At 33.0% G+C, this 14,973-nt stretch overlaps 4 protein-coding genes across 4 annotated transcripts; 2 read left to right on the top strand and 2 right to left on the bottom strand.

Annotated features, from left to right (window-relative positions):
- The first annotated feature begins 107 nt into the window (after positions 1 to 107).
- On the top strand, positions 108 to 3,250 carry Mid1 (calcium-permeable channel component Mid1). Its single transcript, XM_015937756.3, has 3 exons — positions 108 to 1,401; positions 1,587 to 1,746; positions 2,166 to 3,250. Exons 1-3 carry the CDS (start codon positions 472 to 474, stop codon positions 2,963 to 2,965), a joined length of 1,890 nt encoding a protein of 629 aa, XP_015793242.1. The 5' UTR covers positions 108 to 471; the 3' UTR covers positions 2,966 to 3,250.
- Positions 3,251 to 3,772: 522 nt separating this feature from the next.
- dj-1beta (class I glutamine amidotransferase-like superfamily protein dj-1beta) lies at positions 3,773 to 4,604 on the top strand. The gene is made up of 2 exons (XM_015937758.3): positions 3,773 to 3,956; positions 4,036 to 4,604. Exons 1-2 carry the CDS (start codon positions 3,780 to 3,782, stop codon positions 4,504 to 4,506), a joined length of 648 nt encoding a protein of 215 aa, XP_015793244.1. The 5' UTR covers positions 3,773 to 3,779; the 3' UTR covers positions 4,507 to 4,604.
- A 5-nt stretch (positions 4,605 to 4,609) lies between these two features.
- Positions 4,610 to 10,080, bottom strand: LOC107369779 (coronin-2B). Its single transcript, XM_015937757.3, has 6 exons — positions 8,456 to 10,080; positions 8,191 to 8,347; positions 8,017 to 8,054; positions 6,735 to 7,718; positions 6,267 to 6,662; positions 4,610 to 6,118 (listed from the first exon to the last, which is right to left on the bottom strand). The coding sequence occupies exons 1-6, from the start codon at positions 8,480 to 8,482 to the stop codon at positions 5,996 to 5,998; spliced, it is 1,725 nt and encodes a 574-aa protein (XP_015793243.1). The 5' UTR covers positions 8,483 to 10,080; the 3' UTR covers positions 4,610 to 5,995.
- Positions 10,081 to 10,914: 834 nt separating this feature from the next.
- Positions 10,915 to 13,863, bottom strand: LOC107369794 (cytochrome P450 4c21-like). Its single transcript, XM_015937770.3, has 4 exons — positions 13,239 to 13,863; positions 13,060 to 13,175; positions 12,282 to 12,918; positions 10,915 to 11,906 (listed from the first exon to the last, which is right to left on the bottom strand). Exons 1-4 carry the CDS (start codon positions 13,459 to 13,461, stop codon positions 11,359 to 11,361), a joined length of 1,524 nt encoding a protein of 507 aa, XP_015793256.1. The 5' UTR covers positions 13,462 to 13,863; the 3' UTR covers positions 10,915 to 11,358.
- Positions 13,864 to 14,973: the final 1,110 nt, after the last annotated feature.

Genomic DNA, 14,973 nt, shown 5'->3' with positions numbered 1-14,973 from the left:
GCTATGTTACTCATCTTCCGCATCCTTTTCTTAACTCCCAGTTCTCATCTTCCCATTTTATTGCCATCATTTTAGATTAGTTTTTTTTCATCTTCTTCTTCTTCCCTTTTCTTCTTCCATCTTTCAAGAAGTGAAAGAAGAGAAGGAAAAAAACAAGAATTGAATTTAGTGATTAAAATTGCAACAAAATTCATTTTCTCTCATGTTAATCAACAAGAGAAGATGATTATTTACCAGAAAGATTAATCAATACTCGGAGTGATCAACGAAAAGCCATCATAAAAACAGTGAATCAAAATCATTGTTGTGATCGACCTTCTTAACCTCTTCCCTTTCAAGTCTGACTGTTGGTTCAATCTTTTGGTTAAATTGTTAACCAAAAGAAGAAGAAATAATTGAAATAAATATTTGTCTATTACAATTGTTGATGGTTAACCATCACTTTGACCTCAGTAATCATAGCTGGTTGATATGAACATCAAATTGACAAAAGCTTATCAATTGGTACCAAACCCTTTAATGTGTATTTTATTAACAATGTTAAGTCTTTTTCCCCTTTTTCAACCTGTAATCAGCTCAATGAAACCATCAACTTCATCAAATGAAACCGGTAATTCTGTTCACTCCAAATCAACGGTAAACCCAAAAGATCAACCAACATCATCATCATCTTATGAAGGTAATCACATTTTCAAATATCATTGCAGTCCATGGATCGAGGAAAAGGTCTGGAACAAGGTTCATCCAAAAGCAAGAGCAACCTGTCCAAACGAGCCAAATGGTTGTTCAAAGGGTAAACCAGGAAAACCCAAAAAGCCAGTTGAACCATCTGATTCAATGTTGGATGATGTTTCATCTAAAGACCGTTTAAGTGATACAATTATTTTAGATGATTCAAAGTTACCTTCAACAGCTTCAACTAAAACATCGAAAATTAGTGAAAATCGTATTTCAATGTGGCCAACTCATCCACTTCCAAGACGAATGTCTGACAATTTAAGTCCATCTGTTTGTGGTTACACTGGGTCAAACACTGTTAACGATACCTTAGATTGGATGCAAGATTATCTTCACATGATGAGAAGCTACAATTATGCTGAGTGCCTTTTGCTTGACAATTCGACAATCGATTCAATTTGTTCGTTTAAACCAAATAAACGAATTGAAAAGATTAAATCTTTCAACTTGGCCCATTGTGATCGCTATCCATTGGTCAATGTATTATCAGACGATGCTTGGGCTAAACTAATCTCATCAAACACCTCACTGTGTGTCAATGTGCTCCAAGAGCTCAACCTGCTAGACTCTTTTGCTAAAAAAATTTACTGCCAATTTGAAGAGTTACTGTCAAGGTATAAATGTGATTCCTACTCCATCAAAGGCACTTGCTCAGCTTGTAAGGTAAGTTTGATTTGATGAGTGAAAGGATTGAGATTTAATTAGTTAAAAAGGATTTGAAATGATAAAAAAAACAGAAGACAAAAGTCACGCAAAATGTTGAACCAGAAAATTTGTAAATGGGAAAAGTGTCTAACTGCCATTTCTCATGTAATCACACTTTTTGTTACTTTCATTTCTTCCAACAGAAAGCTTACAAGGAATGGGTTTGCTCAATGGTTTTACCCTTTTATTTTGATGGCATTTACATTAAACCTTGTCGATCTTTTTGTGAAAAAGTGGAACAAAAGTGTCCTCATCTTCATCCCGCCACAACTTATGCCGGTGAACCCGTTTTTATTTGCATAGGTAAAGCACAGTTGAACCAAATGTTTACCTTTCAAAGTTTAGCTTACAAGATACTGTAAACAGTGTGGATAAATTGCGTAAAAAGGGATTAAATTAAAAAGTTAATTAGCATGTTATTTGGATAGTAACACTGTGTTTACACAAGTTTACTAAAATTAGCTTTACCATCATTTTATTGGTCCTGAATCAATCCATGAAAGCAGGCAAAAATTTACCCAAAATTTAAATTCAATCACCAGAGAAAAAAGGAAAACCAGAAATCAAAGAAACATCGAGAACATTAAATCTTGGTTTCATTGTTTTCTTAATCCTTAACCGATGACTGTTTAGCAAAAGATAAAGCTTTGACTTATGACTCGCTTTGCAAACCCAAATCACTTTTATATTAACCAGTTTACCGGTTTTTTTTTGTTTTACAGATCCAAAAATTCCATACTTTAGAAATTCTTCCAACATACCTTATGGTCCTCCAAGTGAATGCTATGAATCCTGCCATCTTGCCAATGAAACTGACCTTTACTCTGACAAAGTTGACCGATCAAGCTGTCCATCATATGAATCACTTTTAGCCAATGTTTTGAAGCAAAGTTTAAAGGAAGAAATGGATTATTGGAAAGGTGATTCAATTGAAAACAATTATTCCCAAGCATCATCTTTTGAATCAAATAAAAGTACCACTGGATTGAACAAAGTAAACAAAATTGAGGAATCTAAAGGTTCCAAGTTACAGGAAAAGGTAACAGTGAATGTTCATGTTCGCCGGTCAAGTTCATCTTTTAGTTTAACCTCAAAGGCGTTTACTTCCTCGTCGTTGCCACCATCAACATCTTTACCTTTATTGGACAGAAGACCAAGAGATCGGTTAACAGAGACGGTGGATAGTGTAACAACCGATGCTGGAGCCAATTTGGATTCGGGTTTACACAAGTCTCCTGGTAATGGAATCTATGAAGGTGAAGGTCTTGATGGACGTTCATATGTTCATGATCATGTTCAATCAATGACACTTCCTTTGGATGATGATGGAAGTGACGATGAAGGTGAACGCGATGATGATTCAATTTCAACCACTTCCACAGCCTCATCGACTCTTCCCTCTGTTTCACCTTCAACTCATTTCTCTGTTCAATCTTCCCTTTCCAATGCTCATTTAAATTTAGCCCTTTCAAATGTTTACCATTTCTATCTCGCAATTTACCTTTTAGGCTTAGCAAGATGACAATTTATCACACAATTGAACATTCAAATTTTTCTTTCTAATCTTTTTTCCATCTTTTCACTTGCAACCTGTCTAGTTGTATAGTTAAACATCAATGTTGATTAAATTAAATAAACAAATGATTCTATTCTTGTAAACAAAATAAACTCTTCAAGTCAATTTTTTTCAGTTTAATGCAAATTTTCAACTGGTTAACCCTCAAACAAAGTAATTCAACGAGTTTATCGACTTCATTTATTGCCATTTTTATGTTCTTCATTTAATTAAAATTGTTATCTGCTGGGTTTACTGGTCTTCACTTTATTTGATAGGAAAAGTTCATTTTATGAAAGGCATTATTAGCCATTTGGATTATTCATGTAGTTGAATGATATTTGAAGTTTGAAACTCTTTGTTTAATGTATGATTGGACCATGTTTTGTCCAGTTTTATCATAAAGATGAATTAATGGCCTTTTGGGATCAGTTTATTGTATTAGCTTACATTTAATTGAGTTTCGAAGCAATATACTAATGTAAATTTTGATTGTTCCTGTTTCTGATTCAAAAACGACGCCAAAATTGTCTAACTTTTGATGGGAAAAGAATGAAAGTTTGTAAATCTTAATTGATAAGTGAAGGATAATCAAGTAGTCTAGAAATATGAACCAAATAATGATTGTCAATGGTGCAATATAAAACCTTGATCAGATAGTTAATAATGTAATTACACCAAATTGTTCGTACTAATTATAGTTAAGCTTGAGTTTTTAACTGCCATCTAACGTAAATTGATGCAAAAATTTCTATGTTGTTGCCATGCAATAACAAATTGAATGTTGAAATATTTAACCCATTCTACGCGTTTATTTTTCCAACCAAATTTAGTTAATCGTGAATTTATCTATCGACAGTTTGTTACCAATATGGCTAAAACAGCTCTAGTTCTCGCTGCTACTGGATCTGAAGAGATGGAATTGATCATCACCGGTGATGTCCTTCGAAGAGCGGGTGTAAGTAAATATCAATTTTTATCGTATCAAAAAATTACTTTACTTAACATTAAATTTCTTTTTATCCTTGAATTTGTAGATTGATGTTACGATTGCAGGGTTGGAAGGATCTGGACCGATCACTTGTTCACGTATGGTTGTCATTGTTCCTGACAAGTCTTTGGATGAGGTTAAATCGGCACAATTTGATATAGTCATATTACCTGGAGGTCTTGGTGGAGCTGAGGCTTTTGCTGCTAGTGCCGTTGTTGGTGATATATTGAAGAAACAGGAATCATCTGGTGGATGGATTGGTGCTATATGTGCTGCTCCAATCGCTCTCAAAAGTCATGGTATTGGGTTGAAAAAAAGGATAACATCATGGCCTGGGAAAGAAGCTGAGCTAGCTGACAGTTACTCCTATCAACAAGATCGAGTTGTGGTTGATGGTAAACTAATAACCAGTAGATCTCCCGGAACTGCCTTTGAATTTGGTCTTGCAATCATCGAACAACTTTTAGGAAAAGATAAAGCCGAAGAAGTTGGCAAGCCAATGTTAGTTAAAGTCTAATTATGGACATCTTACTTATCTTATTTCTATTACAATTTATGGATAATTGAAGGTATAAATACAAAAGTGGAAGAAATAAATAATTTTGTGTAATCTCATCGAGTTTCCTTGAAGATATTTTTTATTCAGTTTTTTTATTTTTTCTCATTATTTTCCAATTTACATCCAATTGCAATCGATTGAAACTTCAGGTGGAGTTTCAATGGCTATTTTCATAGCTATAGAACAATTTAGACGAAATAAAATATAAACTTTATAAAGAAAATACATGTATTTTCAATAACTGATTAAAAGATAACCTTATCAAAACAAGAAAGAAAACTGAGGTTACCAAAAAACAATCATCATTGAAAAAGTTTCATGACTGATGTAAAAGCAAGTTTTTTTTACAATTAGCTGGACAAAACGGGAAAGAAAGGCAATAGAAAGTTCCAGCAATCTGAGTAAGTGAAATTTGAGATTTTCCCTCTTCAGACCAATGCATTGTTTGATGTTGATAATGTCGAGCTTTGTAATAAAATAACAGCTTAAATAAGTGCAGAAGTCCTCATAAAAACATCATTTAGAGATGATTGCGCTTTCATGTAGAGTGAAGCCTTGGTCTAAAAGGTTTAACGGAACAGAATATGCATTTTAACGATCCATGAAGATTTTGCTCTTGAATTTCGAAGCCCCAATCTATTTAGAGTTGAATGTAGATCCATATCCAAGAAAACTTGAGAAGCAAAACGCTTGAGTCTAATTGCGTGTTAGCTGAAGATGAATTTTATACGCTGAAAACTTAAATGTGGAGAATCTATCAGATTAATGTACATTTAGGACGAGTCAACTAATTTTAAATGCGATGAAACTAAAGTAACAAAACTTGAGAATTAGTTGACTCTCCTTTTTTAGTGACTATGTATGCATAAATAATGAGTCATGTGAGAGGGATAAAAGATTGACGAAAAAAGAACATGTGAATGATGAAATTCAGGGTTCCAGACTTAAAGATTGAACATGAGTAATAACTTGCAGTTTTGTTGCGTACATTGGTGATACTTGGTTGCTCCGTAATACAAAATAATATTAATCTTGAAATGTAAAGCTAACTATCTCTCTACTCATTTCATTTAACAACCTTTTACTGCACTTACGATAAAACAGGATCTTATTTCATTGGCATTAGTATTAATAAATGCGAAAAAGAGTTTGGAATCTATTTCACAGGCGATTGCCGCAAATGATTGCATTGCAGTCATTGTATTTCTTGTTTAATGAATACAGAAAAAAATGAACTATTTTTCTTTGTATTCATAACAAGAGTCAACAGTAAGATCGAGGGATTTGTCTTCTATTAAAATCCTAGTAAGAATTTTAAAGTTACAGACAGGATTAACTTTCTATCTAAAATCAATCTGATTCAGATTGAGCTTTGAGATAAAAAGGAAAGGTAATGACGATGTTTAGGATATAAGTAGAGAAAAATGAAGAGCAAGTTTGAGATCTTTCAATTGTAAGTTGACAGATTCTTGAGTTGTTTCTCCAACTGTTTGATTCGTTCATCCTTGAGTCTAAGTTGAGTTCGAAGGAATTCGACATCTTCCACATGACGACGAAATGCTCTGATTAACTAAATTAGGGATGAGAGGGATTAAAAGGAGGATAAAAAATAAACTTTTGTTAGCTTTGACAGATATGAGGGAGCAATGGTAAAAATATTGAAAACAATTTTTGTTTCCAGGACAAGATTTAAAAACAAATAAATTCAAGGAACAAACCTCTTCTTTATCATTAGGTATAATGAGATCATGAGAAGTAAGGGAACTTTTTGATTCGTAGCTGTTTTCATAATCACTAACATTGACAAACTCAGCCATGGGAAGTTCACGTTTCTGAACGATATCAAAACAAATTTTCTCTTCTTCGGTGCATTTATCATCGCCAATATCATCATCTTTAATCCAGGGAAACTTTTTATTTGAAGGCGGTAAATAGCTATGGCGATTTTTACCATTGGTTTGACCATTATTTGTTTCAGATTTTGGCCGATAATCAACAATATTTTCTTGAGACAAGAATATAAATTTCCGATCATTATTGAAGTCAGATGTCAACAAAGAATTACTGCTTCCTTTAAACATGACAGGCTTATGGGTTTTTGCTCCAGCTCCAGTCTGAAAATAAATTTGAAATTAAAATATTAATGAATTGTTTGAAACAAATATTTCAATACAATTATCTTTTACCTTCATTGAAATAAGTATAGGAGATCTAGTTTTACCCCTTAACCATTCATCAGCGGTCAATGCAGGTGTGGGCGCCAGTGTATCAGGATAAATGTCTGCTTGGAAGAGATGTGATTTTCTGGGAACAACCATAGAGATAGGTTCACAAAGAGGTCGAGTAGCATGGAGCTTGTAAAAACGAAAAACTTCACATTTATGTATATCTAAGCCTCTTTTGGGCATTATACCGAGTCCCCTTTGGGGTAGACCAGTGATGAATTGGTTTATATAATGACACCACGGAGATTCTGATGTTATCTCATAATAACGTATAGATCCATCGCCTTTACCAGCAACATAGACCATTTTGGTATCATGATCATAAAAGGGAAATAATACACCAGATGATGAGTCAATGTTTTCCATTGTAAGAGGTTTGCTTAAATCGTGTTGGGACCAGATACCCCATTGACGATCACTATATTTAGAAAAGCCTGAAGTGAAAAGTCGTCCTGAATCACCTAAATATACTACTTTTGATGCTTTTGCACCTTGATGACCGATTCCTTCTGAGATAACTAAACACTGTCTTGGATCAATTATACGAATTTTTTTATCCTTACAAGTAGTAGCTAAGAGTGAGCCATCACGGTTAAATGACATGGAATGGATGGTATCAGTATGACAATTGATGAATTTTACGGGTTCACCGGTTGTAGTTTTCCAAAGAATGATGATATGGTCTAAGCCTGCAGAGGCCAAGATATTGTCCGCTGTTGGATGCCATTCAATGAAAGAGACTCTTCTCTTGTGCTCACAAAGAGTCATAATGGATTCAGAAATGTTTTTCTTGGGAACTCCATCATCTGGAATATACCACAGCCTTATCGTACAATCATCGGAACAGGAAGCAATTACATTATCATTAAAAGGATTCCATTTAAGATCCAAAACCGGACCTTGATGTCCAGTAACTCTTCCGTAGTTAACTTCTACCCGACCAGTCTGGATAAGAACAAAAAAGATAGATCAATGAATGAGTCATGAACCAGGAATGATTGAAGAGAACAAGAAAAATCAAAGGAAGGAAAGAGGGTGGAAAGATTAACAGATGAATGAATTTAAAAAGAAGGGAGAGTGAAAAACAAAGAGGTTAATAGGAAAAACTGGAAAACAAATTGATCATAAACTATCGTGATTAACTCAAAAAGGAGCAGGTGAGACCTAATTTAAATCGAGAAAAATTGAAATTTGAATCAAGTTGCAATCAAATGACCAAATAAACCAGTAAAATGAGTTGTACCTTGTCGATTGGAATTACGATGAAATTACCACCACCCGCTGCAATTGAGAACAAAAGAGTAAAACACAAATTAGAATGAGTTTAATACAATTGATTGAGATATAAAAACGTTTACATTGAACAGAATAATGTGAACTTTCGAAAAATTATTGATTATGTATTTTAAAGACTTGCCTGTTTCCGTGACAATGGCCAGAAATTTTGGGTTAACTGCACAAAATTGTGAATCGTTTGCATTTTTGGTTATTTTGATATTATCATAACAAAGTTCTTTTTTCCAGCAAACTTCATGAACATGACGAAATTTGCTACTTCGTATTTTGAACACAGCCTGATGGACAATGAAAAGATAAACACAAAATTGTTTTAATTAGATGAGACACGAAAAAGTTGTGGTGTGGTTAAAAGTAAAACAAAGAATGAGAATAAAGTTAATTACCTGAGCACTACTAGAACGCTTTATCATGGTGAAAGATGAAAATAATTATGGTGGTGATGATGATGGAAGTGAAATTAAACTGTAAGTTGATTGACAAAGGCTTTAAACTTTAAGAATAATAGATGGAGAGAAACCAGTTTACCAGAAGTGAAGATGAGAATTAGTTGGTTCCTCTTTGTTGCTTATTACGTTTCAAAAGACTGTTGTACTTTTGTATATAGTGTTTCCACGGTTTTCACCAAACTTGACACAATATACAACAATAATTAAACAAATGATAATGGTTATATTGCACAGTAAAACATCCTCGGACAGTAAACCAAATCAAGGGCGGAGTCACTCAATGGAAAAACAATCACATGTAAACTGGTCACTGATGGAAGAGGAAATGAAACAAGTCACTGGTAAAAAGTAAATGGCTGAACAGATGATATTTAATTGAGCTTTTCCCCCCGAACTTCAATCAATTTGTTTATTTTGGCAAAGGGAGTTTTCAATCCTCACAATTATCACCATCATTGATGAATAATCAATGACAAGTAAGATCAGATTATAGAAGAGAAAAGAAGAGAAACAAGAGAGTCAGAGGTAATGTTGTTGTTGTTTCTCCTGGCGATGGCTGTGTTGTAATAGTCAACACAAATGTTGTGAGGAATCATGCCAATTAAATCTCTCTGAAATTATCATTGATATTATCCTCACAATCAAAAGGATGAGTTTATAAACATGGCTGGATAAACAAGTGGTCCTTGTCAATTGGGATTGATTGTTGAACAAATGTTACAATAAGAAGGAGAGAGAGAGAGAAAGTCAGATTACAATGTAAAAGAAGATACGACAAATAAAGAGAACAGAGGATGTGTGAAAGAGACACCAATGTTGTTGATGTTGGTAATGATGATGTTGGGTGATGATGACGATTAGGTTGGTAGAATAAAGAAAGAAATTCTGTGTATCAGGCGAAGAGGTCGATGTACATTAAGACTGAATTTAGACTCTTTTTTTGAGTCTTTTGTGTCTTCTGTTTAACCAAAAGTTTGCTGGAAAAGAGGGAAAGGGGGAGACTCTAGTAAACTCTTTCCAAGATTATCTTGACTGGTCAACCGTTAATAAACAGATGATGGCAGAATAATTAAAATGTTGATAAGGTCAATAAAACCTTGATTTAAAGTGAATTTTAAGCTGATTGTTTCAATGGAAAGCTGGTATTGATGAAACACTTTGATAATCAATATTCACTCTTTCAAATACTCTAATGGTGGGAAACAATGAGAAAGATTCTGGTTTATTAGGGAAACAGTTAACTTTTTTAAATGTTTTCCATTCAATGGAACCAATGCAAGAATCATGAATAGTAAATTTAAAAGTAAAATGTACAAATGATAATTGAATTGAGGTTGGTTTGTGGTGTCAATGGGATGTAAATAGGCGTTGATTAAGGCGATCGTTCATTTAACGATCGCGTAGGCAGCTTGAAAATTATCATCTTTAAAGAGTTATCCTCCCATTGACAACACCTTGATAAACTTTACATCTTCATTTTCATCTGAGTCTCTTCCTCCTCTTTTCCCTTGATTTTGAAATTTGCATCTTGTACTTAACTTGTGTTCACTTTCAAATAGACCTTTTAAAGATATCCATTGATTTAGTTACATTAACAGTGATTAAAGTCAGTATCAAGCGAAATAACAAACTGCTGAATCAAATGATGAGTATTTGAACTTGACTTTTAAGAGTTTCTCTAGATTCAATTAATCTTGATCACTTTGCTCTAATTTATGATCTTAGGAATGAACACAATGAGAAACATTTGCATTTGCAAACAAAACAGTGACAATGAACCTGTCATAAAGCATCCAGAGTTTATTAACTGCTCAATTATGCTCTAACAACAATCTAATTTTGACCCTAAACTCGAGCCATTAATCAAGAGTCTTAATGAAAGTACAATTGTAAGCAGACTCTTCATTGTTGACATGAATACGTATTTATTGGGCCATTAATGAGGTGAAATCAATATTTCCTTTGGAGCTTCGACTTCGGTTTTTGCATGATAATTGCTATTAGCCTTGTTTTTACAGTCAGACAATTAGATAATGAATTTAATTCTGTTATGAAAATTGAGTTTGAGTGAAAAGGTATATTCTGGTTGAATGTTTAATGTTATGGGTAAACTAAAATTAGTTAAAGGTAATTAGGTTCAGTGCTATTTATAAACAACCATGATTACTATTTAAAGGAAAGTACGAATAAATTTAAAAAGTAAAGTAAAAATGACGTTAAATGTGCAATGCCAATTTGGCATAACTTGAGTCCAAAGATGATGCTTTTAATTATGAGCCGCTGTTTTAAATAGATCCTTTTTTAACTTGATAATCACAATGATTTTTTGATTGATTGTCTGCAAACCATTCAACTTGAGTGAATAATGAAGAGGCAAATTGAATGAAACAATTGACTTTCCATTTATAAATTAGCGACTTTTATTAAACAATTATTACTTGAAAATGAATGAATCAACTTGTTCTTGGTTAAATTGCACATGATCAAGGTTCAGTCTATTAGGTGTTGTATCATTCATAAGATGAAGGATTAGCTCAAAGTCTGATTGAACCTTTCAATCTGTGTTAAACTCAAGTGTAAACAAAGATACAGAATGTTTCTAGGAAGTATTAGATTCAAAATGTTGACAAGTTGATTAAAAAAGCTTCAGAATTACTTAGTTGTTTGTGTATATTTTTTCAGATTAAAGTCTATTTTTAGAGTAACAATCATAAATATTGATCTAATATTGATCTTTTCAAGGTACAAACAATATTATTTTAATTTTTTATACATTAAATTAAATAGATTCATCATCTAAAATTTGTGCAGAGCAATCATGAAAAATAGCTTGTCTGCCTTTAACTTTGATTGTTGTTGCCATTTCTTGGTGTCAATATTATTTCCAGAGGTAAAACTGGTTTCAAAGTAACTTCAAACTTAACCGGGATACTTTCAGTCTTTCGAGTTGACTTTAGGCTAAATTTGCGGACAATTTGAATGGTGTATATTTTAAGCTTTGCCATTGCATAGCGGCTCCCAATGCAGCTTCTTGGTCCATAACCAAAAGGTATAAAAGCTCCTTGCGGTATTTTGGACGCATTTTCAGGGGTCCATCTTTCAGGGTCAAATTTATCTGGATCAGGATAAACACTTGGATCACGGTGAGTGGAGGAAATTATAGTCCAAACGTATGAACCTTTGAGAAGTTTTTTATCCCTTATCGTGACATCTTCTTCCAGAACTTTTGCCGTACCATGGACAGAAGGATTTAAACGAAGAGATTCTTTTATGAACTGTTCAAGATATTGGCATTGGTTGATCCTATCCAAATCATCCACTGGTGTATCATCGGGAAAAAGGTCAACAAGCTCCTGATAAACTCGTTCTTGTTTATCCAAATGGTTGCCTGAAATAAAAGAAACATCCAGAAATTAACAACAACTGTTTGATGAATAATACACTATACATTGTGTAGTGTAACAGTAAAATTAAGTCTAAAGCGTAATCGCCAAAAATCAAGTCAAATCAGTAGAGTCAACATCAACTAGAATCAACTTAATAAGTTGAACTTATTATTAATATTTTAGATCGCCATCTATGGATAATTACAATTTTGTCCAATTATTAATACAAATGAAAATGCAATAGATGGCGATACTAAAATTTCGTTGACCAGAACTCGGTGACTGATTATTTCATTGTTTGATATAAATTGAATCATTGATGTTATACAATCTAATTTTCAATTGAAATGGTTTTCCTCAAAATTTAAAACTCTTACCGAGATTGAATAAAATCCAACGTAAAGCAACTGCTACTGTATCATGTCCAGCTCCAATCATGGTGATAAACTCATCAAAAACTCCTTTCTCATCTACTTTACATTCAAGCAAATGAATTAAATCCTGGTCTTCTGGTTCATTTGACAGTGAAAGTTGCTTCCTTCGGTGCAAAGCATAGCTGAGTAATTTTTCTCCATCTTCTTTGTTTTTAAAATAAGTTCGACCAAATTGAAAAAATCTGAAAATCCAATCAAACCAGTAAAACGGATTTGCCCCTCGTTTTATCACATACTCTGTCTTTTCATTAATTATCTCAACTGCTGCTTTCTTGACGAGGAATGAATCCTTTAAGGGTAAACTTGTAACAACCTTTAAAATGATGTTTAAAGTACTGTAGTGTATTTGACTCTCCAAGTTGACAGGTTTACCAATTTCACCATTCAACTGTTCGGTAAATGATGTAACCTCTTCGTTCATTACTTTAACAAAACCTTTCAATTTTTTAGTCGCAAAGAATGGTTCAATCAATTTTCGTCTAACCTTCCAGATATCAGGCTTAGAAGTAAGCAATCCCGTCCCAAAGTCAATCAATTTATATAAATATGGTTTTTTCAAATTTGTCTTGTTATTAACAATCTATTTCAAACAGAGAGAAAATCAAGATTAGTTCATCAATTTAACTCAACTGTTATAAGACAATGAAATTATATTTCAACAATTTAAGTGAAAGACAACTTGTGATAAACAAATAAATTTCAATTTCAATTGTCAACTTACCCTTACTGCTTCATGGTCTGAAATTAAAACAACTGGAATCACCGAAAGCCAGAAAACTGATAAAGAACCGTCTTGATTGTGTTTAATATTTTTGTCAATGGCTTCATATAAATTTCCTGCATAACAAATAATAATTGTTATAATTGGGTTAAAAATTTACTTTTAAAACAGATTCTCACTTGTGGCATTTTCCATATTGTCCGTGAACGGGAAATTAGGCATAATTTGTCTAAAATGGCCAAGAAGTAAACTTTTTGGGTAGTAATTAAATCCATGGTAATAAATGATGGAGTAAACAAAATCCAAAACAGGCTTTAATAAGTAGATGTAAACAAAATATGAAACCGTTGAGAGGGAAATTATTTTCACTGTTTCAATGGTGAACAATTGAACATTAGCCATAGTAAATTTTGGCTGGACAATCCAATCTGTAACTGTTATGTTGAACCACAAAGGGCAGTGTGACAGCAGCCACAAACAAAGGATTTTGCTTAAAATTGAAACTGCCCTCTGATAGAGCACACTTGATTTTAAAGTATTATTATGTATCAGAAAAGTGCAAACCTTGAGGTTCTAACGTAAGCCTGAGGGTAATAACTAATGAACATGAAAAGGAAACACTGCCATTAAATGATATGATTAAAATTAGCTAATAGTTTATCTACGATAATTGTGGACAAGATAATGAGTTTTCCCTAATTTCGCTGTTTTCATTCCATTTATTTGGTCTCATTGTTTTATCAAAATCTTTCGTGTCTCTGTGAGTTACCGGTGTGTTTACCGTTAAATAAGTCAATATTAAAAATTGAAAGCTTATATAATTTAATCATCTAATTAAATGCTGCTTGCCTTCAACACATTGGTTTAAACTGACATTTTGGCTCACAACTTGTTTTTATCAAAGAACATCAAGAGATAAGAATGGTTTGTTCATGATGAGTCTTCACTTCTGGTAACTGGTTAAATAAGTGGGAATGGAAACTATTAATAAATAATGTTGTTTACATCAAAAGTAAACGGCTACTTTATGGTCACCAGTGTGCAAGGCTTGAGTGCTTTTGATGGCCCCGTAGGAAATTCCCAAAAATCTTCACTTTTGTTTGTTTGGTCAAGAAGGTGACTGAGTTTTTGATCGTGCAATCAGTCATAATTGTCATTTCCCTGGCTATTTAAGCAAATAATACAAATTTAAACAAATTGTCATCGAACGTTAATGGGAGTTTGAGGTAATTGATAAGAAATACAATTAAGAATAGATTAATCAACTGCCAAAGTGATTCTTTGAGAACTATGGAAAATAGTTTTCCTTGTTTTAAGTCGATGACAAGGAAACGGTTGAACGATTTAGTGTGACCTTGAATTGGTCAGTTTCAATTATCATTGTCCACTAGATAGAGCGAACTTTCCTCGTCTTCATTGCTATCTATTACAATATTGTATAATGGTTCAATATCTTAACCATTTAGTATGGAATGATGATTCAAGTAAGACTCATTTTCAGCAAGAAGCTTTTCATCCAGAATCAATTTTATTATATTATTAAAAATCTTGCTGACTAAAAGTCTGCATTCATGTCTTCATTTTTACTTACTTTGTTAGACAGTGTCAGGTAATTGTGTTATTTAACTGGATCATACAAAGAGCTAATATGAAAAAATTAGTTTTTGACCTCAAGTCTTTTGACCTTTGATCAAAAATCAGCCCAAAAAGTGGAAGTTCAAGCGTTTATTTCTTCGATTTTCATGCATCAAAAATAATTGGCACAATATTTAGAGATTTTCATTATTTTGTCAAAACCAATTGAGATAATTACGTGAATTTTTCCCAAATAATTTCTCAAAAGGTGATACAATATTAGATTCATTTTGATAAGATTTGGATTAACCTAAGCGTTAAAAATTTGAACGGAGATTT

Source organism: Tetranychus urticae, chromosome 1 (assembly GCF_039701765.1).
Source record: "Tetranychus urticae isolate SD_2017Ah chromosome 1, NJAU_TeUrti_SD_1.0, whole genome shotgun sequence".
Lineage (NCBI taxonomy): Eukaryota > Metazoa > Arthropoda > Arachnida > Trombidiformes > Tetranychidae > Tetranychus > Tetranychus urticae.
This window is presented reverse-complemented; position numbering and strand designations above follow the sequence as displayed.